This window comes from Dysidea avara, chromosome 3, assembly GCF_963678975.1.
Source record: "Dysidea avara chromosome 3, odDysAvar1.4, whole genome shotgun sequence".
Classification (NCBI taxonomy): Eukaryota; Metazoa; Porifera; class Demospongiae; order Dictyoceratida; family Dysideidae; genus Dysidea; species Dysidea avara.
Window position 1 is genome coordinate 8,811,645 of NC_089274.1, and position 23,476 is coordinate 8,835,120.

The 23,476-nt window shown below is 37.3% G+C and overlaps 2 protein-coding genes across 4 annotated transcripts in view; one reads left to right on the plus strand and one right to left on the minus strand.

Moving 5' to 3' along the window:
- LOC136251574 (uncharacterized) overlaps positions 1 to 23,476 on the minus strand; it is a 212,436-nt gene that overhangs the window by 179,712 nt on the left and 9,248 nt on the right. The gene's annotated exons all lie outside the window — the stretch shown is intronic.
- The window catches only part of LOC136249247 (uncharacterized), a 112,806-nt gene continuing 90,531 nt past the window's right edge, over positions 1,202 to 23,476 (plus strand). For all 3 annotated transcript variants that reach the window (XM_066041210.1, XM_066041212.1, XM_066041211.1), the window contains exons 1-12: positions 1,202 to 1,657; positions 3,302 to 3,460; positions 5,861 to 6,173; positions 6,230 to 6,404; positions 6,462 to 6,521; positions 6,701 to 6,805; positions 9,458 to 9,604; positions 9,793 to 9,846; positions 14,459 to 14,573; positions 14,672 to 14,771; positions 17,032 to 17,101; positions 17,156 to 17,181. In XM_066041210.1, coding sequence (XP_065897282.1) covers positions 1,234 to 1,657; positions 3,302 to 3,460; positions 5,861 to 6,173; positions 6,230 to 6,404; positions 6,462 to 6,521; positions 6,701 to 6,805; positions 9,458 to 9,604; positions 9,793 to 9,846; positions 14,459 to 14,573; positions 14,672 to 14,771; positions 17,032 to 17,101; positions 17,156 to 17,181 — 1,748 coding nt within the window. In that variant the 5' untranslated portion in view covers positions 1,202 to 1,233. The remainder of the gene's footprint in view (positions 1,658 to 3,301; positions 3,461 to 5,860; positions 6,174 to 6,229; positions 6,405 to 6,461; positions 6,522 to 6,700; positions 6,806 to 9,457; positions 9,605 to 9,792; positions 9,847 to 14,458; positions 14,574 to 14,671; positions 14,772 to 17,031; positions 17,102 to 17,155; positions 17,182 to 23,476) is intronic.

The following is a 23,476-nucleotide window of genomic DNA, read 5'->3' on the forward strand; positions in this document are numbered from 1 at the left end:
CAAGCTAATCCAAAAATTCCATCTGTCAAAATATGTATATTCATGCTTGAGGAGAGTGCCTATGCACTGCACAACACAGCACAACACAGCCTAGGGATACTTGTGGTGGTGGTATGGTGGACTATTGCATGCTTTAAGTAATTGTGGTATGAGTGAATGTAAAATGCAAAGTGGAGATGTGCTTATCTTTGTGTTACAGGACTGCCCGACTGCTCTAATAGAGTAATTGTGAATAAAACACAAAAACATAGACATGTGTTGATAAATATTTAAATTTAATGACATAATTTATACTTTAATGACATAATTTATAATTTAAATGTCACTTGAAATACTCTAGGTTATTCTAAAGTTTCAAATTACTATTTAAAACACCAAAATTGCAAACAGGCATATTTCCGAGCCTTGGATGGCTTCCCAGCATGCATTCCTGAGGTGGATCCTATCAAAAATTTTAATCTAATGTGGTAAGGAACTCACAGAAAAAAACTGGTGCTTTTGTCAGTTGTGTTCACATTTTTTTGCTAAGCCACCTAACTATAGTATGTTTTCTTGTTGTAATGATGTTGTATGTGTGTTACTCGTACACTGACGCATTTTGATTGTGGGATCATCATGTGTCAGGCTGATGAATCATAAAGTCCAGGTGCATAAAATTGTGTACTACAAACAGCAACAACTAAAGATCACGTTGCAGCTGCTTTTTCTGAAAAGAGGTGGAACACCTTGGAAGCAGAGATGCCAACCTCTGAACAATTTTAAGAGTGAGGCCTCAAACACTACCAGCAATGTGGACCAGACTCAAGTGCAGCTCCAGGATTTTTGGTAGTGAAGACCAAAAAAAAAAAAAAAAGGTCGCTACATGCTCAAAGTACAAAAATAAGCACAGGTCTGTCCAATTTTAAACACAGGGCTAATCATGAAGCAGATCAGGCGTGAGAACTAAGCTGAAAGAGTGAGAAACAGAGCGTTACTGAGGCGTGAGAGCGTGAGATTACTAGCCAAAGAGTGAGATACGCCTAATGCGTGAGAGTTGGCATGTCTGTGGAAGCATCGCAATAGCGCGAGTCCGGCTGGACACGACAAAGTTGGATTCTATACACGTCATGAGGCTGTATATCCATTGTTCGTTTTTAAAGTGATGTCAGAAATGTTTTAACCAATGAAAATTCCGTAGAACTCAGAGCCACGTCATCTACTTAGAAACGCGTCAAACGACATTATGGAAGAGTGATGGATATGTTAAAGAAAAGGATTAAGAAGCCGTCGTTTCCCATTTCTCCCAACTCGAAGGCGTTGCTAGTATGGAGACTGTTCCACGCGTTGTTTGTACACGCTACAGTGCTGACGGTGGTATATCAAGCTTGTGTTGACGCAACTAGCAATGGTTATTTATACGCTGTCATCTACATTGGTGATGTGGTGCATATCATCAACGCACTATTGTTTTTCTTGACAGCTTGCAAGAATAGAGGGAGAGTTATTGTTGATAGACACGTCATTGTCAAAAAGAACCTAAACTATTTCCTCATGATTGACATCATTAGTCTTATACCATTGGAAATATTTGCGTTCGCCTCGACTTCAGTACTGTTAACAGCAGCATTTCTAAGACTACACCGATTATTGAGATTTATTAGAGTTATTCAGTTTTTCAGTGAGTTTCTACCTCGTAGTGTTAATTTTTTATGTAGCAAGGAAATATCTGCTTAATTGATGTAGAAACTGCTTGCTACTGCACATACTTAAATATGCCTGATCGTACTGTTTATTAATCTATTGGGTGTTGTATTGGTATCTCAAAAGTAGGCCATGTTGAATTCACACAAAAACTTTCACAAGTTTTATATATTGGAATGCCATGGCGTTGTTCCAAAAATTGATGTGGCAAGTATTCAAAATCAACCTCCACTTGATGCTTGAAAATGATGCTTAAGCCCTTATTTTTGGGACCACTCAAGTGTGGCTACTATATTAGAGATTATGACAGCATAAGTCTTGCCAAACACTTCTCAAAGTGTAGTATTTGGCCATTTACATAAGTAGTTGGTCATTCACATGCAAGAGAGCAAGCCATTATTGACGGATCCTTATTGATTCAGCACCTTTTATCCATTTGTTTCTAAAATGTTTCCTCCACTTATTTCTAGCTTTGTTCTTAGCGCACAAATCTCCTATTGTAGTTTTATGACATTGTTCCCTTCAATATCATAATCCAGCCATGAGATAGTTTTATGACATAAATTTATTGATCTAATTCTATCAAACGTTTTAACAAATGTGATGAAGTCTCTTCTCTTTGAGCAGCTCTCTGTGTGCAGGACTGTCTCATAAATGCTTCACAATAAACACATGCTTAACTAGTACATATGTAATAATAATTTTACTGACATTTTGATTATGGGATCAACATGTGTTACAATATTGCTTTAAAGTCCAGGTGCTTAGAATTGTGTACTACAAACAACAACAACAACTAAGGATGGATTATGTTGCAGCTGCTTGTAATGTAAGTGGGATGGCTTTTTGTATTATCTGAAAAGAGGTGGAACATCTTGAAATGTCATAAGCATAGCAAACACCTCATGGTTTGGGGGGAGGGAGACAATGTTAAGGATAAGATGCAAGCCATGCAACTGCAAAACATGCTAAACTAAGGCACGCCTCTTTACGAACTAATTCCCTGAGATTGCAGTATTCTTGGCAGTAAACAGCCTGAATCATATTATGCTATCAAATACAACAGTGCATGTAATTGCTTCTATAGCTTACGTCTGTCAGTCACAGACAGTATTCCTAATGATATGAAAGATAGTTCTAAAAGGTGCGTTGTTCTGCTGTAGAGTCAGGTGTGCAAGCAGATAGTTATAAATGCTGGATTGTTGGTTGACTCTGATTGATTATTTTAATTTGTAAAGCAGTCAGAAATGTTGGTGATAAGAATATGGTTGAGTACCTAATTAAGACATGGCTAGCCAAATTATTGGGGGAGGGGGCATGGCCCCCCTCCCCCTACTTCCTATGGCTATGAATGCACAATTGTGTTTGGAAATTGGCCAGTGCCCAACTTATTTTGAGTGCTGTTGCAGTCAGTGACAGAAAGGATAGGTGGTTTGAAAACCCAGTAACCCCCTAAAACCACATGTGTATGAATGCATGTGCTTGTAGCATGTAGGGTACATGATTACAACACACATTACCATATAGAATGTCTACAAAGCAAACTGATCATAAAAAGCATGTATGTATTTAGTGTTTTTGTTGTTAAGTGGGAAACCATTTTATACTTCCATTATTGCAGATATGCTGGAAAAGGATATTAAACATAACACCATACTCAGCAACATTGCAGCAATAACTAGTCTTACAGTCTTCATACTCAATGTATCCTGCTGTATTTGGTTTGTGTTTTCCTGTCACAATGCCATAACCAATAATCGCTGTAATGAACAGACATGGGGTGAGTTTTATGTACATAAAATATTATGTGTTAATTTGGTACCTTATATGCACTACTAAGTGGTACACCTTATAATACCCAGCCATAATTATCTGTTACTGGAACTTACTTCTGAGACACTTTAAACTGCTGCCTCTGTGCTGCCAGCAACTTGGGTGTAATATTTGGTTTATGATGTGTATATAGGTGGTACTAGTGTAAGGAAAAATTATAAATTTTACATTTGGGTAGGATAAAACAGTAATGAAACAAGGTACAGCTGCTGCTGTGCTAGTTAGCATTTAATTCCTACTTCAGCCTGTGAATAGTACAGCTATAACTGAAGTAAAGATTTTATGTCAACTACAGTACCACCCAGAGGTAACGTTACAATCCCTTGCGAGTGTTCAAATCCAGGCCATGACTCGACACACGACTGGATACATCATGTGCGAAGGCACGCGGTTACTGGAGCAGCCACCAAGGGAGCTCACGTGTCGTGGCTACACGTGGTGAGTTAGTTAGCACACACATACCAAAGAAATTGCAGGTTGAAAATTGGCTACATGAGTGTCAACTGATTGCGAGTGTAACGTTACCTCTGGGCGGTACTGTAGTATAGCTGCAAGTGTAGATGATCTCCCTTGTTTTTATCTATAATTTTTCCTTACACTTGTTTGTTTACTTTATTTAAAGTTACATAATTCATTACCGTTACATACTGCATCAAAGGAAAGAATAGTCGCATCAGACATATTCATCGCATGACTGAATACGCACCCCAATTATCAATGACTGAAATGTGAAGTCGCCATTCCACTTCTTTTTCAGCTATATTTCATCTATTATACCTCATTGCATAGTATGAGAAGTGCCTCTGCAGTCAAGCTAAAAATTATGCTTGAACGTGTGTGAGTAGGAATAAACTGCAGTTGTCACAATAGTGGCGATCAATGTGCAGCAAGTCCCAGATTAATTAATGCAATGGTTGGTGAGTTAGCCAACTTATGGATGGGCATTGGACAAACAGTTTTGTATCATAATGTAACAAAGTCTTGATTTGCTGAGGTTTTTAAAAGCGATTGTTTAATTAGAGTATTTAGTCAACAACTAGACTGAGCTAGTGAGCGTTCTATTAGCGGTGTATATCATACAGTACGGTAGTGCTGTGTATTAGGGATCATGGGGGTTTGCACTTTCTCACTAATAATATTGACCCTTTGCAGTACTGGTGAGGTATATCCAAGCCCAATAGTGCCTTCAGTACAACCGGAAATGCTTCCACTAGGTTGCTACAAAATTATTCATTTTCTAATAACTGATTGACTGATTGATTAACTGGATGAATAATAGCTAAGGCTACAGGCTCGATTTTTCACTATTTGATAGCCCGACAGGCGCGTTTTAGCATGCCGCAGTACATGCAATATAGACTTAGCTTTGCCCTCCTTTGTGTCCCATTTCTAGGTGTTGTAGCACTGCATAATGGCATTTGTAACAGGAGTTTTCCGTAGTGATTGGATTGGCTGCAGAGGTGTTTCTCGTAGTGTTCTTCAGTTGTAATGCTGTATATATAATGGGATAAATATAGTTGAAAACAAAGTGTAATAGCTACTTCGCTATTTCAGTAATTGATAGTTGGGGTGTGCATTCAGATGAAAACAATAAGTCTGGTGTCATTGATTCTTTCTTCTAATACGGTATGTGTAGGTTCACCAGTCATAACAATGTTATAAAAAAAAGTAAACAAAAAGTACAAGGAAAATTAGGAATTTAAGCTTGGGATTAGAGGTGTGCAATGACAAATTTAGACATATTTTGATATTTCCTTTTGTACTTATCTAACATATCTATATAATTGAAACAAATACTTATTTTAGTTAACTACCAATAATGTAACCAGTAAAGTGAGACAATTTGAAGAGTATTAAAAATGAAAAATTTTAGTTTTAGCACTGTGTCCATGTGATGGGAGAGTCGGAGGTGTCTACACCATCAGATATTCTTTGGTATACAAATAATTTACAGAAATTTACTATTATCTACATAAATAAACCTATCATCCTTATCTACGATATCTCGATAATCATATATATCTAGATAATCGCACACCTCTATTAGAGATCATAGGAATAAAAAGTAGTGAAACAAGGGAGGTTGTCTATAGTAGATGTTTAATCCCTAATTCAGTCATTGGTATATACTGTAGAATGAATTACGGAATAAATGTCCACTAGTGTATCTCAGGTATAGGCTACCTCCCTTGTTTCCCTACTTTTTAGTTTTATGATTCCTAATCAAATTCCTAATTTTTTCCATGTACTTGTGTTTACGCACTGTACGAGTTTATGTACACAGATAATTGTGTAGGCCTCATTCAGTGTAGTATGTTTAGCATTTAACATGTGTTTGTGTCATTAGGGGCAGATGAGTTTGGTGTTGGTCCGTTAGAAAGTGAAGAAGAGGATCATGACGAAGAAGAAGATCATGATGAAGATGGTGATGAAGATCACGACGATGATGATGATGATGATGAAGATCACGACGATGATGATGATGATGATGGTGACGGAGATCACGACGAGGATGGTGATGATCATGATGAGGATGAAGATCATGAAGCAGATGGTCATGAAGAAGGTGGTACTCATGATCATGAGGAGATTGATTTTACTGGCCCACTGTATTATGCTATATCTCTATACTTTACTATGCAAACTATCTTTACTATTGGGTAAGAGCTCAAGTGCAATTTGTACTTGTACTCATGTATTGCTTTCTATTATGTAGATATGGAGATTTTTTTCCCAGGAATGCAAAGGAGAGAGTGTATGCCATTGTCATGATGTTGTTTACATTCATCTTTTATGGACTGATGTTGGGTAAATTCGCAAATATATTAGCTACTTACAGCTTCCGGCAGCAACGGTTTAAGCAACGCTTTGCAGTTATTAGGAAATACTTAGTCAGTATTATAGTTGCATAGTGAAGTAGTAGGTGTGATCTGTTTATATTTATGTAGAAGAGAGCTTGTATTAAGGAAGATTTGCAAGAAAAAGTGATCAAATTTTATGAGTCTGAGGTATGTGCATATGTGCATATTGCTCATATGATTAGGTAGTGTATATAGTACTAGTATCAATATGATAATGTGACATCATGTATTTAACCATCATGTACGTATAATAACAATTATGCATACTCGCATATTGTTCAACTAAATTTCAGTATGTGTAAGAGTGCTTAATTTTTGTCTTCCAGTGGGAGCACACCTATGGCAATTCAGTTGGTGGTATGATGAGTTTTATTCCAACTACCATCAAGCGAGACATAGTTAGAAACCTCTACACTGACATGTTTGCAAAGGTTTGTATTGTAGTACTACCGTGACTATGTTCTATGTTGTATTTCATGTTCTGTGTAGTTTGTGGTGACCAGTGTTCAGTATTGGCCCACCCTATAAGATTGTTTGGTATACTTTCATAGTGGAGACTTGAATTGAATGGGCCCTATCCAATACTACGTAAAGCCATACAAGTACCGTATACTATCCATTTTATGAACGCTACACTTTCGTTTCATTTCCGCGTCACGTCCATGATATTTTAGCTGGGCGTGTAGTTTCTACAGCAGCCTGTTGGAGAATGGTGAGTTGAATGTATATGAGTAACTCTAGCTTTGTAAGACATAAGTATGTTGTTTTGCCGTTAAAAATACTGCAGTCTAAGATGGCAAATCCCAGGAATAAAGATTAGAAATTGGGTTTTATGATAACATGCACTAAATTGAGTCGACACAAAGGACATGTTATTGCATTCAATCTAGCATTCAGTATTGTTTCAATTAGCCTACATGCTTTTTTTCATTGCCTGTCCTAATGGCAGACTGCCAATTTACAGTACATTAAACAAATCTAGGGAAGTCTCTAATTAGCGAACGCAGCGAAATAAACCTGCTTTGAGGCATCATTCCTGGGTATTGCCACATTAGAACACCATATTTTAAACAATAAGACAACATACTTGTGTCTCATAAAGCTAGAGCTACTCTTATAGGCTGAACTTACCATTCTCCCAAAGGCTCCTGTACAAACTACACCCCCAGTTAAAATATCACGGATGTGACACGGAAATGAAATGAAAGTATAGCATTCATAAAACGGATAGTATATGGCACCTGTATGGCTTTGCATAGTTTTGGTTGAGGCCCATTGAATTTATACATACATATGGTCACAGCTATATGTTTGTAACATTAACAAGGAACTACTACTACATACTTAGCACATTGACAGCTGACTACTGGCTGATTCACCAATTACCTTAGTAACGTTTTGTACATTTAAATACTCACTATAAATTTGGAACTTGACTATGTTGTTTTTGTTTACATAATGCTAATCACGATGAAGTTTTATTACATGACCAAATCTAAACTTCAGCAACAAGCAACAGAATCCCAACTAACTGTTTACAAAGATGCCTTACACTCCATAGAACTATTCTATGTAGTTTAGTTATAGTGCAATCCATTCCACAGCTGGTTTCTTTGTGACTTATCCTTTTTCAGTGATACGCTTGAGTATATGTACTTGTGCACCATGCCTCATCTGGGATAAAACAGTCAAGGGTCATCTCCATCAATCTATAATAGTGTCTTCTTGGTAATGCAATAGTTTTCAACTCAAAGAATGATCTATACTATCGACAAACACTTACCCACAGCCATTAATGGGTTAATTTCTAGTTGTAACATGGGCATGAGTGGTCTGCCTGATATGTCCACCAGGGCTGCAGGAGACATATCAGGTAGACCACCCATGCCTGTGTTACAACAATATTATTATGTAACACTGGATAATAGTCTGCACCGGGTGATTAACCACCCAAGTGTAACCACTGGATTCATTTTATATACATACCAGAAAGATTCAATTGTGGCTAGGCCACTGGTAACGTTGCAGCTACATTTGCTACACCTTATCAGCTATAAGTAACTAAGTCTGAATCCTTGAAATTAGATTAGGTAATCCTAAGGCTGCAGCACATGTTGCTGTCAGACCTTCAGTGTTGGTCACTGTAAAATGTTAATAATAATAGTGATAAACAGATGAGTCCTAAAGATATCACGGAAAAGGGATGAATCATGGGGAATGTACAAGTGTTTTAATGCTATCGAGCTTTTAAAGACTAATTACAATGTATACTAAAGGCCTAAAGGGGTAAACTTCATTGTAGCATGGTTAACTCATGTGTAATGTGTGTGTGGACTGTATTCGAAAACGTGTCGAAATGCTTGTAAATGCACTATAAGACTATATGTGACCGGATTTACAAAAAGGGGTCTTCCACACACATCCAATTCCATGAACTTGGAAGGCCATAACTTTGTGTTTAAGAAATGCACAAATCTGAAATTTTCCCTAGTCATTAAGCTATGTTGGCACTCACAACTGACCAAATTTCAGGTCGATAACTTGTTGTATTTCATTTTTATGGATCGTCAAAGTTGGTAAATTAGATGTGTGTGGAAGACCCCTTTTCGCAAATCCGGTCACATATAGTCCTCACCATTTCCAAGGATACTGACTGCCTCCATCTGAGTACTTCTTGTGGCAAGACTCAAATTTGTGATAATAGTCACGTGAGCATTAATTTATTCAATTTAGTCCGAGCTTTTATAAACAAACAGGGAGGTACTACTGCCTTATGAGTTACAGGGCATTATACAGATAATGCTCTAACCACAGGGTACATACAGTGGTGGCTTCCTTTGATCTACCCACACAAAGTGTTACATTTAAGTATGTGTTATCATCCTATAAGCACTGCTAGTGTTCAATGCCTTTCCTCATTGTGTCCCTCTGTGTGTAAAGAGCTCACTGGGCTGTATCGCATGTGTATAAGTGGAGTACTGTTATGTTGAAGTCTTTATCTAACTTCAGATTTTACAGTATTTCTAATTGCTGTTAACATAACCCTGATTTGAGTACCAAAATTATGGAGATTTTGTTTACAGATTCCATTTCTCAAGGATGCACCAGAGAGCTTTCTAAAGGAAGTTTCACTTATTACTGAGAAATTGGTTTTGTTGCCTGATCAAGTCCTCCTGCAGAAAGGCGAAGAACAGCACAGTATGTATTTCATCAACAATGGCACCCTGGAGGTATGAACTATTATGTGATTAATCAGTATTGATATCTGAATAATCAATATTGATATCTGAATAATCAGTATTGATATCTGAATAATTGGTATTGATATCTGAATGATATAATAGGCTGCTACTACAGTATGTGTGTACATATGCATATATTATATGTAATTGTTAATAACTAAATTTTGTTGCGTCAGGTACATGGAGGAAAAGAAATTTATACTCTTACTGAAGGCCAGTGGTTTGGAGAGGTATGTATGTGTGTGTGTCTGTGCGTACGTGTGTGTGTGTCTATATCTCTGTGTGTCTGTGTGTACATATGCATGTGTGTATGTATATCTTATAAGCAAAATTATAATTGGGAGTATTAAGGTTACGGGTTACCCAGCAAATAATTTTATAGGTGCTTTGCTTATAGTTCTGTTTTAACCGTTTTGCACGGAAGAACACACTAAAATAACATGGTGTATTAACGTAAAAATAATACCATAAGCGGCGATACACTCAACAAGGGAAGCGCTTGTACAGAAATACAGGCACTAAACAGCGAAACTGTTGAGCTGCTATTCATCAAAAACCAGAGTTCATGGGAAGCCACACCGTGATATTTTAGCATTAATAAACTGTAACTTAGTGATTTCTAGGTATTCACGAACGAAATGAGTTGTTATCCAATTGTAACAGCATGGTAGTGGACTTGTGGTATTACTAATTGCCATTATCCTTGAAAGACACGATAACTAACCAGCCTCTTTTCAGTTTTCCCACAAAGTCTCCACTACAGGACCTAGATAATATAACCACCTATTGACACTGCCATAAAGAAGTAGTACTAATTGGCTGACAGCTGCTATTTTTGATGAATAATAACCACATCAAGCAGGAGCGCTAAACACTGGTTCAACCATATTGTGGGGACTTAATTTTACCTTTCGCAGACACTAACTTTGTATGATTCCTCCACTATTATCACATGGCTATACAGCGCTTTGAAATTAACAGCCTTCTCACTAACACCTGCTCGAGTTTCGTGCCAATACCGTATAGCCTAAATATTTCGAGGGGGAAAATTTTTGCTGATTTTGTGGTTTGGGGTTTTTTTTCAGTGAAAACTTTGTCCTTGAAATATTTAGACCTCTATATAGTCTAATACATTTTGGGAGTGTTTGTACATCCGTGAAAAATTTATTTTTAACAACATTGCTCAACCTCAAAATATCTGCCCCTAGAAATATTTAGACTATACGGTATTGCATTATCGCGCATCGAAAAATAATAACCTATTATAAATGCGTGGGCGGAACAAATTACAAAACCTGCTTTAAACCAAGCAGGGATAATTTCAACAACTGTGTTGTGTTAGCAATACAACTAATTGTACTTGTTTGTTTTTACTGCAGAACAATGACTGTTCTTGGGTGTGTGGTCCACAATAGAGCGATGTTTAATAAAAACGTGCTGCCAAAAACCAGACTCAGGGGCGGATCCAGGGGGGGGGGGGGGGGGGGGGTTTGGGGGCTGAAGCCCCCCCCCCCCCTTCATATTTAGGCTTTACTTGATCAATATGCTGAGTATTATAATGAAATTTTGTCTTAGCAAAATTATATGATCTCTAATAATACAAATACTCATAAAACCACCTTATAAACATCTTTCCAAGGTATTATCAGTGGATTTATGCTAAAGTTTATGCAACAAGTACCCGGATCAGCATTGGAGGTGTACAAGATCAAGATACTCTAATAGAGCAGTCAGCTAACTACTCTAATAGAACATTCACTGGAAACATGTAGTTGGTTCTGTTATGGAATTTTTCCAAATCTGCCTGCACCTATACATACAATGAAGTGCATTGGTTTGTTTAAAGGGCTTCATTCATCTACTTGTGTAGTTAATATGTATGGCAATACTTAATTCAGGTACACAATTTCCATTGAAAATGCTCTCAGATTCAATCTTGTATTATTTAAATTTCAAAATTTTCCACTTTCAACATTCTTATTCTAACATGCACCTATTCAGTGTTGTGCAATTGTGAGAGGGGTGCATCATGTACTTGGTTGTCTGTACCTACCCAAACTTTTCCATCAGCAAAATGCTTCAGAGAGCCATACCTATAATCTAAAGGCAGTATATAAAATATCTACAGGTATGAATTTTATGTGGAAATGTCTCCAAATTGCAGTATTTTAGCATCTATTTTTCAAAATTTTCTGGGGGTGGGGGGGGGGGGGGGGGCCATGCCCTCAGACCCCCCCTAGTTCCAGCATGTGAAGCATCTTTGCACACCTCCACCCAAGAGATTAGTACCTTGAGTTAGCTCCCCCCCTTTTATAAATCCTAGATCCACCCCTGGACAACAGATTACTGAATCCTTATAATTTCAACACAAGTGACTAAACAACTAAAATATCTAGGTCCTGTGGAAGCAATTTTTTAAGTTACTGGTTGTATAGACGTTTTGTTTTATTAACTTTTAGTAGTTTTTTCGAGTGAAGCAAGCTCTTTGAAGGCTTGTATCCGAGTCACTGGGAAGAAACACGCCTAAAACACTTCCACAGGACCTAATAGATTTAATATACAGTATCACTATGCCCCAGAAATGCCAATAGAGCCTACTGTTTTTGCTGTATTTGGTGGCAGAAAAACATGGTTGTGACAGCTGGAGCTGAGGATGTATGGCTGGCTTACTTGTGTTACTACAACAAATTGTAGTGTTCCACCTGCCTCAAAATACACTGTAGCTACATAAAAACATTAAATATGAAGGGCTTCACCTTCATTTAAAACTTTTCATGCTGCTAGATAGTCTGGCACCGCTGACCCTATTTAGGCGCTTATACAAGTACCCCGAAAATAGGGTATGGTCTGTCTAGAATCAAAGACTTGTGCCACCGTTACCGAAAACTGGTGCGTCCAATCAAATCGCAGTATTGCCAATCAAATGCAGTGTGGATGCACGATGTGAGTAAATACTGGGACAAAAGTCACGAAACAAAAGTTGCGTGAGTTCCTTTTGTGTCAGGGTGAATTAACCAGGGGTGATTTTCCATTTAACATTTGTGTGTAATAGACGGCTTCCCTCAGAAAGTAGAAATATCGCCTCCACAACCTAAACATCAATCACCCATAGAAAGTAACTGATTGAAATCCCTAAAGCATCACTTTCGTGATTGGATTCTTCGCTACTCGTGATCTCTTAATGTTTGTTAATGCGAGCTGCAGTGTAATTACGCATTCTAAGCACAAGTCCTGAATGCTAGACAGACCAGACCCTATTTTCGGGGCGCTTTTATAAGCGCCTAAATAGGGTCGGCGGTGCCAGACTAGCTGCTAGACTGGTTTTATGGGCTTCTCAAAAAAGTATCAATAGGCATTCAAAATTTTGAGTGATTGCCCGTGACTATACCGTAACCTTCAGATAGGTGTTGATGAGGCCAGACCTTTGTTCATAGAGGTTGTAGCTATACATATCAATGGTCCTGTTGTAAAAATATATAGGAGAACCGTGGAACCCTGTACAACTTACCAACTCAGTCAATAAGAGAGAACCGCATTACCTAGTGCCATCAGTAAGTTGTCATATAATCTTTTTGTAGTCACAGAACGATTTGGTAAGAATAGTTTATATAGTTTTATCATTTACAGTAGCACTGAAGTGATCCATCGTGCTGTCTGTGTGGGGTTGTTGCTTAATTTTTTTGTCTCAGACTATCACTAAGTGTTCATGTAATCTATTTCTAGTCATAGAACCTTTAGTCTGGCTATTTACATTGCCATGCATGTGATCAATCGTGCTGTCTGATGTTTTTGTAACATTCCTTACATAATTGTGCTGCATACCTGTGCTGCATAACTGTGTTGCATAACTGTGCTGTATTTGCCCAAGCGTACTGTATTTGCCCAATTATCCACATATCTGTGCTGTATTTGCCCAATTAGCCACATAACTGTACTGTATTTGCCCAATTAGCCACATATCTGTGCTGTATTTGCCCAATTAGCCACATAACTGTACTGTATTTGCCCAATTAGCCACATATCTGTGCTGTATTTGCCCAATTAGTCACATAATTGTGCTGTATTTGTCCAATTAGCCACATAACTGTACTGTATTTGCCCAATCAGCCACATGTCTGTGCTGTATGACTCATACAGTATCAGTACAATACTGTAAAGTTGGGTTGTTAAGTGCATGCACTTATAATTTTCGGAGAAAACTTTTTGTAAAAATCACACTATCTAATAATTGTGGTGAGTGTAACACGGAAACACCACATTGTGAGAGTAGTTAATAGTCACCACGCCAGTGTGTAAGAATATTTGACTCCATTTCTGGGTGAAATCCTTCGTGATAAACAAGATTATCACTATCCAGATGGCTGATTTGCTGTATACATAGCGAAGAGAGACCTCAAGGGAGACGTAAGCGCTTGAGGAGACATTAATTTTTCAGTACTCTCAGCTTTTCTTGACGTTTCTTGCTGTGTGTAGCTTTATTGTCGCATTTGCCCATGTGCGCTTATTATCCATGGTTAATTACAAGAAATGTGTTTGCGCTTAACAAATAATATGCGTTTAACAGATGCATGCGCTTAACAACCCGACTCTATGGTATGGATAATACAGCATGTGGCGGCACTTTGATCTTCCCACGCGAAGTACAATAAAGTTGAAGAATGCATGCCTCCATGCCAAAATATTGGCTCATGTGGAAGCATGTTTCATTCAAATATAGGAATGTATTTTCAAAGAACAATAGGTTTTGGGAATTTATTTTTGAAACAAGGGCTTCCTCAGTTAAAAATAAAATTCCCACTGTACATTGAATTTGCAGGCATTTTATTATCCATAATTCCTCAGGTTAGTTTGATTTATTCTGTGCGATCCACTGCTGTGGTTAAGTCTGTGACAAATTGTGAGCTGTTTGTTCTCAGCCGTCAATCACTGAAGAGGGCTTACTTCTTTTACCCAGAAGGTATTGTATGTATAATAATGTTATCAGAATTTCATGTTAGGCATATTATATGACATACATGCTATTCCTGCAGTAACAATGTATCTGTTTTTTTTTAGTTGCTGATCACCTGAAAATTCAAATTCAAGATCGCTTAGACAGAGCTTTTAACCACTACAGCTCTGTTGCTGAGGAAGGTGCCCAAAGTAATTCCAACAGGTACAATACATTTGACAGTTTGTGTGTTACAACTGTAGGTGTATTATATAGTTATACAACGGCCACGAGTGCTCTGCCTGATATAAACGCACGAGCCTGAGGGCCGTTAGGCCCGAAGGCAAGTGCGTTTATACAGGCAGAGCACGAGTGCACGTTGTATAACTGTTATGTACCACTCACCTAATAGGTGGGGAGAGTCTCACAAGACAGCTGTAACACTTATAAAGGCCAGGTTTCTAACAACGATTGTGGGTAACCAAGCCAGACGTTGCGATGACGTTCCCCCTGCAGTACTGCAGCCACCTGAGATATTGAAAGCTAGTACACTATGGGTTATATCACTAACCTGCATTTGCTGTTCGACTCTCATCATGTAGTGCTCAGCATGCCAGCGTGCCAGCGTGCCAGTGTGCCATATAGACTAAGCACCAGACTAATCACCATAGTGATTCTCTCGAGCGAAAAAAAGCAGCTAAATAGACGGTTTAAGTAAACTAAACCTAACTACTAAACGATACTAGTCTAATTCTTACTATTCATACTGGTTAAACTCGAATCTGGTGGCATGACAAAACTGGTTCCCACAATCGAACGTAAAGGTTAGTATTATTTAGAATATATTTGTTTTATTGAGTCATTGTCGAAGTGGACTACAGTTTAATCTGGGCTAAGATGGCACCAGACTAGTAAGGTGTATAAGTACGTTTATATATATATATATATGTAGACTAGAGTTGTGGCCACCCGCGTTGGCTTTTTCGATCGCCATTGGCTGCTTGTAAACATTATATGTATTGGTGACGTTATGGCCCACAATCGACCTTTACATGTCGGGCTATAAAAGAATTCTAGTGATCTGTGAAGTGTCTTTCCACCTATTAGGTGAGGTGTCGTAGTGGTCTTCGCCACCGACACTTGTGCTATGCTGCACAAAACCGCAGTCAGTGCATTATAATGCACTCGTTGTGGTCTGCAAAACCGCAACCAGTGCGTTATAAGTTATAATGCACTCGCTGCGGTCTGCAGCAGTGCAATATACAAATTATGGCACTGGCGGTGCCTTTGAACTTCCCACGCAGAGTGGTACATATACGTATATACTAGTGTAATCAAAAATGATCAGTGTTGGACTAATGCATTACTTTTGTAAAGCATTATATAAGTAATGCATTACTTAATTGTAAAGCATTATGTAATATTATTACTTACATATCTAGCGTGTTACCATAATATTATTATCTAACAAAGTACTAACGCATTACTAAAGCTAGCTCATTACTGTAATAATATTATGTAATGAAGCACTAACGTCAGTAATGTGTTACTTCACCAGTGTATTATTGTAACATTATTACGCAAGAAGTACCTTTATACATTGTGTAATATGTAATACAGTCTGTATATATTATACATGTAATGTGTTTCATTACAGTGGCAGTAATATGTTAATATAAAAGTAACGGCCCAACACTGAAAATTTTAAATTTAAAAACGAAGTAGGGTTCTAGCAATGAAAAGTAGTGAAACAATAGTTCAACTTAAGGTAAGACCTGCAGATATTATTCTTCAGTGGATAAACAAACCCCAAAGGAATGATGTAGTAATCACCGAGGTGGATATTTAGCAATGGCCCCTGTAACTGGAATTTTTTAAGTAACCCACAAAGTATGCAATTTGATTGTCAAAATTTGAACAACCCTGCATACTTAGCAAATATCGAAGCATTCTCTGAATGCCATTGTCAAAGAATGATGGTAGCTATTACAACATAGCTACGTATATGGGAAAATCCTTACATTTCCCTACATTGTTACTTTCCCACATAGCTATGCTGTAATAGCTATCATCATTCATATATAGCTGGAACCTACTGTTAATAATTTTTAATTGTACTAGCTTGTTAACTTTTTTGTTATATCACAGCTACGTATGTTGTATATAGCAAAAAAACTAAACAAACTACATTTAAAAATTAAATAAAGTAGGGGTCCAAATGATAAAAGTAGTGAAACAAGAGATGAATGATGGTATTACAGCATAGCTCAGTGGTAAAATCCCTACTTTGGCACTGAACAAAAATATTGTTATCACATGCCAATATAGGGATTTTCTCACAGAGCTATGCTGTAATACCATCATTCATCTCTTGTTTCACTACTTTTTATTGCTTGGATCCCTACTTCATTTTTAAATTAATCTTTTTAAAATGTACTATACATTTACGTATTTTACTGTATGTATGTATGTACGTATGTGCTAGTCCTGGTAGAGAAAGCATTGAAAATGTACCGAATGACATCAAGACTTCACAAGAGGATTCCTTGCTTAATGTATGTGCTTAGTTTTGTATATTACAGTAACAACAAAATGGTGCTTCTGTGTAGGTCAACAAGCTAAGGAAATTGATTACGTAAGTGCTATTAATGTGTTATTTATGTACAATTAATACTTTTTATAACTATGTTGCATGTTCCGTTTCTCTCTCTCTCCCTGTTTAATTAATATACGTATTCTCGTTTTGTTTTGGATTCAATGGTTTGGCAGTGGGTGTATGCCTGGTTTCCTGAAATGGCACGTTTGCAAAACGGATAATGAGATAATTAGAAAATACAGCAAGGGGGTGCAGTAGCTGTGGTGGTATTGTCACTCGAGTACTGAAAATGCTAAATTATTGTGTGGTTTTAGGATGTAGTAATTTGTCTGATAAAAGAGTGGACTTACGCATTTCACTGTTTGCCATTGACATCAAAGGTCTTGCTACATATTTGAATTCACAAAATAGGGAGAAAAATTTGCCATTGAAACAGCAATTCTTGCATTTGTAGTAAACATTTTGTGAACTCTAAAAATTGCCGTCTGAGAAAAGATGAATATCCAACTTTGAAGTTTCTTAAGGTGGCTATGCAGGTGACCATACCACAAGAAAGATGAGTTTTGAGAAGGCGTTTGGAAGTAGTCAAGGAGCTGGCTGTCATTGAAGAAGTAGACAAGAATGAACATTGCCTTAGCTTCTGAGGACTGCACACATTTAATGAAGGAGCTCGAATTACTGAAGGCAAAGGAAACTATGTATGCAACTGCAAGCTGCTAGATTCTCACTAGACAACTTATTGTGTACTGATGCCAAAGCAAGCTTTTTAACACAGGATTCTCAAGTACTTCTTCATTAGAAACATGTTACAAGTTTCTTGGGCCTGCTGTAAATAAATTAATATATTGGAATCTAGTATCACTATGTAGTAAAGGAAATTGATGTTCAAGAGCTCTTATACCAAATCAAGAAATTTTTCATTGTATTAGTTTGATTACATTATGGCCTTTTAAAGCAATATGTAGCTGATTATTTTGAGGTATCTATTTCAACCATGTCCAGAAGTTTTACAACATGGATTAACTTTCTCTACCTAAAGATACCACTATAACCAATTGTTCAAAGCACTATGCCTAAGGTCTTTTTTGGTTTATATCCTAACCTGATCTTCTACAAGTAACTTTCTCAGATTGCAAATATCATAACACCAAAGTATTAATCGGAATTTCTCCATCAGGAGCAATCACATTTATATGCTGGATCTATATCAGACTTACGTATGAGGCAAAGTGGTATACTAAAATTAACTGAGCCAGGTGATACAGTAGTGACAGACAGGGGATTTGACATTCAGGGTGATTTTTGACTCCATTAAGTGTGTAATGAACTGATTCAGTAACGTTTTACATGTTATGTATGTATGTATTGTATAGTCTGCTTGTGCATGTGCGGGCCTCAGGCAGCAGACAGTTAGTTACGAGAATTAAAGAGAGCAGTAGCTAAAGAGAAGTGTTCTTGTAGCCATTTGGAATTACAAATTGTTGTTACATTTGTTAGACTGAATTATCCTCCATTTGTAAAAGGAAAGAAATAACTAGAGTTGGTTAAGGCTTGTCGAATTGCCTCTCTATATAAACATGCAAAGCGGGCCATGGAGAGGATAAAAACTACCATATTAAATGATACGGTACTTCCACATTCATTATCTGACATATGTAACCAAATGTTTTTGTAACTGCTGTATTGACAAACTTTTGGTCATCATTATGTACATAATGTAATATTACAAAAAAATAACTCTTGGTTTATAAAAGTAGTCTTGAATGCGAGGTACTTAGATTATCTTTTTGCCACTTAGAGCTGGGTGCTATTCTCTCTACAGTAATGTCATTTGGTGTTCAAACACAAAAATCACACCAAGAGAACTCACTACCTACCACACATGTATAGTTGTATTATTGAATTTGGTGGTAGTATTGGTGGTTGGGCTTCAATCAATGGGATGCTAGTGTCATCTAAGAAACAATAAAATGAATTATCCTTGCATGCTTCTTGAACAGTAAAATCCTATGGACACTTGATTTCTAGTAACCCTTGTGAAGTGTAGGTGGTATCAAATACTATGCCATCAGGTGATGCTCCTAGCCATCCTTTATTGGGGTGTACATAGAATCCTCATTTACGAACAGATATACTATGGTGACTCATAAACTGTACCTTAAGTATTTCTCACGTGCTTGTGCTTTGTTTTCTTTTCCCTAGAAATTTAGAACAGGATTTGCTCTTCAACAGGGCTGGAGTTCTAGTTTGCTGAGTTAATATAGATCCATATTTTGAAGCAGTATTTCTAGGATAGCATACTTGGTACCACAGATCACAACTAGACTGCTCCCTTGTGTGGAACTCTACTGTTCTTCTGGTGTCTGGAGACATGGTCAGATGACTTATCATGAACCACGGTAGTGGGTTCATAATAGGGATCGCCCATGTTTTTTTTGCAAAAATCCTAATAGAACGCACACCTAAAAACCACCTTGAAAAGCATCCTTCAACTCAAAACAACCCTCTGGTGGTTATTTGCAATGAGTATAGGTCCACTAGTAAGTATCAAGTGAAAAGGAAACAGTATGTGTATTTCAGACAAAACTGAAATATGCCCGTTTGTTCATATTATTATTATTATTCATAATATTATTATTATTATTCTTTCACAGGCATAGCGAAGTTTACAAGGAGAATCCTGGGATAAAAAGTAGCAAGGCTTGCTGAATGGATCATTTTGCGTGTCCATGACTTATTTTTGATTTCGTTTTCGGATGGAAACAGCCCAAACCGGGCCGTTTCTTCTTCCCAAAACTCCATTACGCTCGAGAAGCCATATAAGATGCACTCAGAGTTAAGTTTTTTGGTGTGCGCTACTTGTGGCTAATAGAATCTGTCTTTATTAAACTCAGTATAGGCCAGGAAGCTTAATCTGGGCTGATGACTTTGTTGCAAGATGGTTTTTTCGCTCCGTGATTATTGTACGTGGGCGGGTTATCCAGATTAAAGATTAAAAGATTAAATACTCTAATAGAGCAGTCATGTAAATACTCTAATAATACAGTCAATTGTATAACAACAATCCTTACACTGAATTTGACAGCTATTAAAGGCACCAGTAATGTAAATTGTAGCTCATATTGGGAGACCTCTCAGTCTGTATGCACTTTGCAATTTGATCAGTTTCATGTTTGTACTGAAACGTTGACAGCATTACTATGCAGAATGCAAAATTACACTATTCACCACAGTCTTCTTCATAATCCATTACTGAATTAATAAAAAGTACACAAACTAGATGAATAAAAAATTGGAAATTTTAAAATGGGAATAGGGATCGCTGAAATAAGCCACAAAACAAGAAGGGATCGCTGGGGTGGTAATGCAAACCACAAATCCCTATTTTGACTCACCTCAAAATGGCAGAGCATGTGAGTAAAGATTCATGACAGAGTCAAAATAGGGATTTGTGGTTTACATTACCACCCCAGCGATCCCTTCTTGTTTTGTGGCTTTTTTCAGTGATCCCTATTCCTATTTTAAAATTTCCAATTTTTTATTCATCTAGTGATACAATCACACCTTATTTGCAGCTCTTCATCGCTGAAAGGGCAGGGCACACTAGCACTCTGTATAGCAATTGGCTGCTCTGCATCATCAATTTCATCTGTTACTGGCCGTGAATAGGTATGATCATGTAGGGCTCATCTAACATCAGCTACAAAGGATTGTTGAAAATGCAGATGAATGTAGCATTGATAACAAGTCAGCCCTCAAGACATCAATGGCTGTTAAGTTTACTTCACGCATATTAATGGGACAAGGATCATAGTTACAGGGGATCCTCTTTATAACAAGCAAGTCACCTTTCTTTGCTTGAATGGGCTTCAGTTTCTGGGGACGAGGTAGCTAGGTTCCACTCACAGTATTTTTCTGTGCAATTTAAAATTCTGGAACAACATCATGTTCACAAAAATTACTAAATGCGTAACACAAAGCTCCAATGTGTTTACAAGATGCAATTGGTCCATGTCCTCCACGTGCAGCTGATAAAATCTCCCATTTCATTTAATGCAAACTGATTATGATGTTATACGCAACATCTTCTCATTTCAGGAAGACATGTAGCAGATATAAACAAATGATTTTGTGAAAATGCAACTCATATTTTTTGTACTGGACCACATCGAAAAGATACATTGCAGCGTTAGTCTACTAACTAATTTAAAATCATTTGCTTCTAAACCATCGGTAGCAGTTCTTGCAGCAAAATAATTGACAACTTGTGCGTTAGCAAAGATTGGGATCTCTGAAGGATTTTGAAATATGTCTCTGAGATTTTTCCAAGCTCTAGGACCTTTAGTGTCTGTAATTATTGAACAACTGGAGAATCTGTCTGCATTACCATCAGGATCCACCAAGTTGTCACACTATCCCATACTGTATGTATGCTTTGACCCTGTAATAGCATTTGTATACTAATAATTACAGTACACACAAGTTTAGAAGTAAATAAGAAATTGTGACCAGATTTGCGAAAAGGTACCTTTTCCACACATTTTACATACCAGCAAACAAAATGGTAACATTTGACTCCATATACTGATTAACTTGCTCTTAGTATCAACATGTAGGCAGATACTGTAGCTATGCTTATGGAAAATTTCAGGCAATTATATGACATGATAAAAATGATATGAAGCTTCAAAGTTGAAAATATGGGTCAAATTTTGTGGGTGTAAATGGTACCTTTTTGCAAATCTGGTCACAATTAAAGATGCATAAAGAACTGGCCTGGGTGGCTGAAATCAGGTTTAAGTGTCCTGGTTAGATCTATTAGAATTATAGGTATCTGGTAAAACACTGACTGCTCTATTAGATAATAGCAATCTTGATTTGATAGGTGTATCTTTTCCTTATGCTTATTTACCATCATGCTATTTATTTACTGTTGAATCAAGTCCTTTTTATTCCCTCACACAGAAGCTGCTATACATTGCAGCCATCTATTAAATTCTGGTATCTTCAACTCAGCAGGGTCTCTTTCGTTAAGCGAGGCACCAGTCCTTAGCACAGTAACGTCTGGCTGAGAAACCGTAGGAACATTCATCAGTGATATGGTACCATAGCTACTATACCCCCTTGCCATATTTTCTACTTATCTTATCCATTTTGCAAGCGTGCCATTGGTTTGTAAAAAATCATATGTCTGTTTGCATACATGTGTGTGTTATCCACAATCATGTAAGCAAAAAGTTTTGTGCTTTTATTCTATGAAGAAAGGCTATTTACTGTGTAAGTCATGTACCTGGATAGGTAAGTGTTCTTATAAACCACTTTCATGATGCATCCTGCCTCAGAAAACTTTTACTGGGACAATAACTCATGCTATTGGCTTACAGGCTTTGTATGATTACAGGAGCTATATATTATAACATCTTATTTTGCACAGTGGGTGTGGCTGTCATGAAAATACACTATCCTGCACTGTGTAGCTGCTAGTATTGGTTAAAGAATTTGTATATAGTAGAAGTATAATACAGCTAAGGAGATACGTCTTTATGTGTGTGTGCATGCATGCGTGCGTGTGCACGTGTGTGTACATTTTGTGTGTATTGGGCCTGTGCCGATTATGCCAGCATAATTTGGGGCGTAATAGATAGGCAAAAGCATAGAGCATAATACCAGCATAATAGGCACAATTTTTGTGCTGTGGTTATCAGAGAGGCTGAAACTCTGCCTATTTTGCGTAATGTGGAATGGGATAGTGTGCAAACTCGTAAAAATGAGATTTACAGCTACGCTGTGAAGAAAAGATTAGTTAAAGATCGATATACTCTAATAGAACAGTCACCGCATGTTGAAATATCCTAATAGAAAATTCAGATGCATTAGATGTCAAATAGAGCAGTCAAGACACAACTTTATATCAGCATATTTGGAGCTTAAGGGTGCTCTGTACAGTCCGCTTATATGGCTTCCCATGAAATTTAATTTGTTCTATAACTTACAAATGGTTTTAGCAAATGTGCTGTACTTTTTTACTGGACATGATCTAACACTAGTACACAGTTTAGTCCAAACCTAACTGCTAAATTTGCTTTAGAACATGAGTTACAGTTTTTCCCTTTATACTAGAACTAGTCCTACAGTTTATGCACAAGAGCCTTGATACTTTTATGATACACTATGCTAAACAGCAGAAACCATTGTGCATTTTTATTTTTGTCTTAGCTTCTCAATAATCACATATTTATCTTTTGGGTTGACACTCCCAGAAATCCTTTTCTTTACTTCCATGTTATTCATCATCTGGACTTGCTATTTCTAAATGGCAAATGCTCTTCTTTGA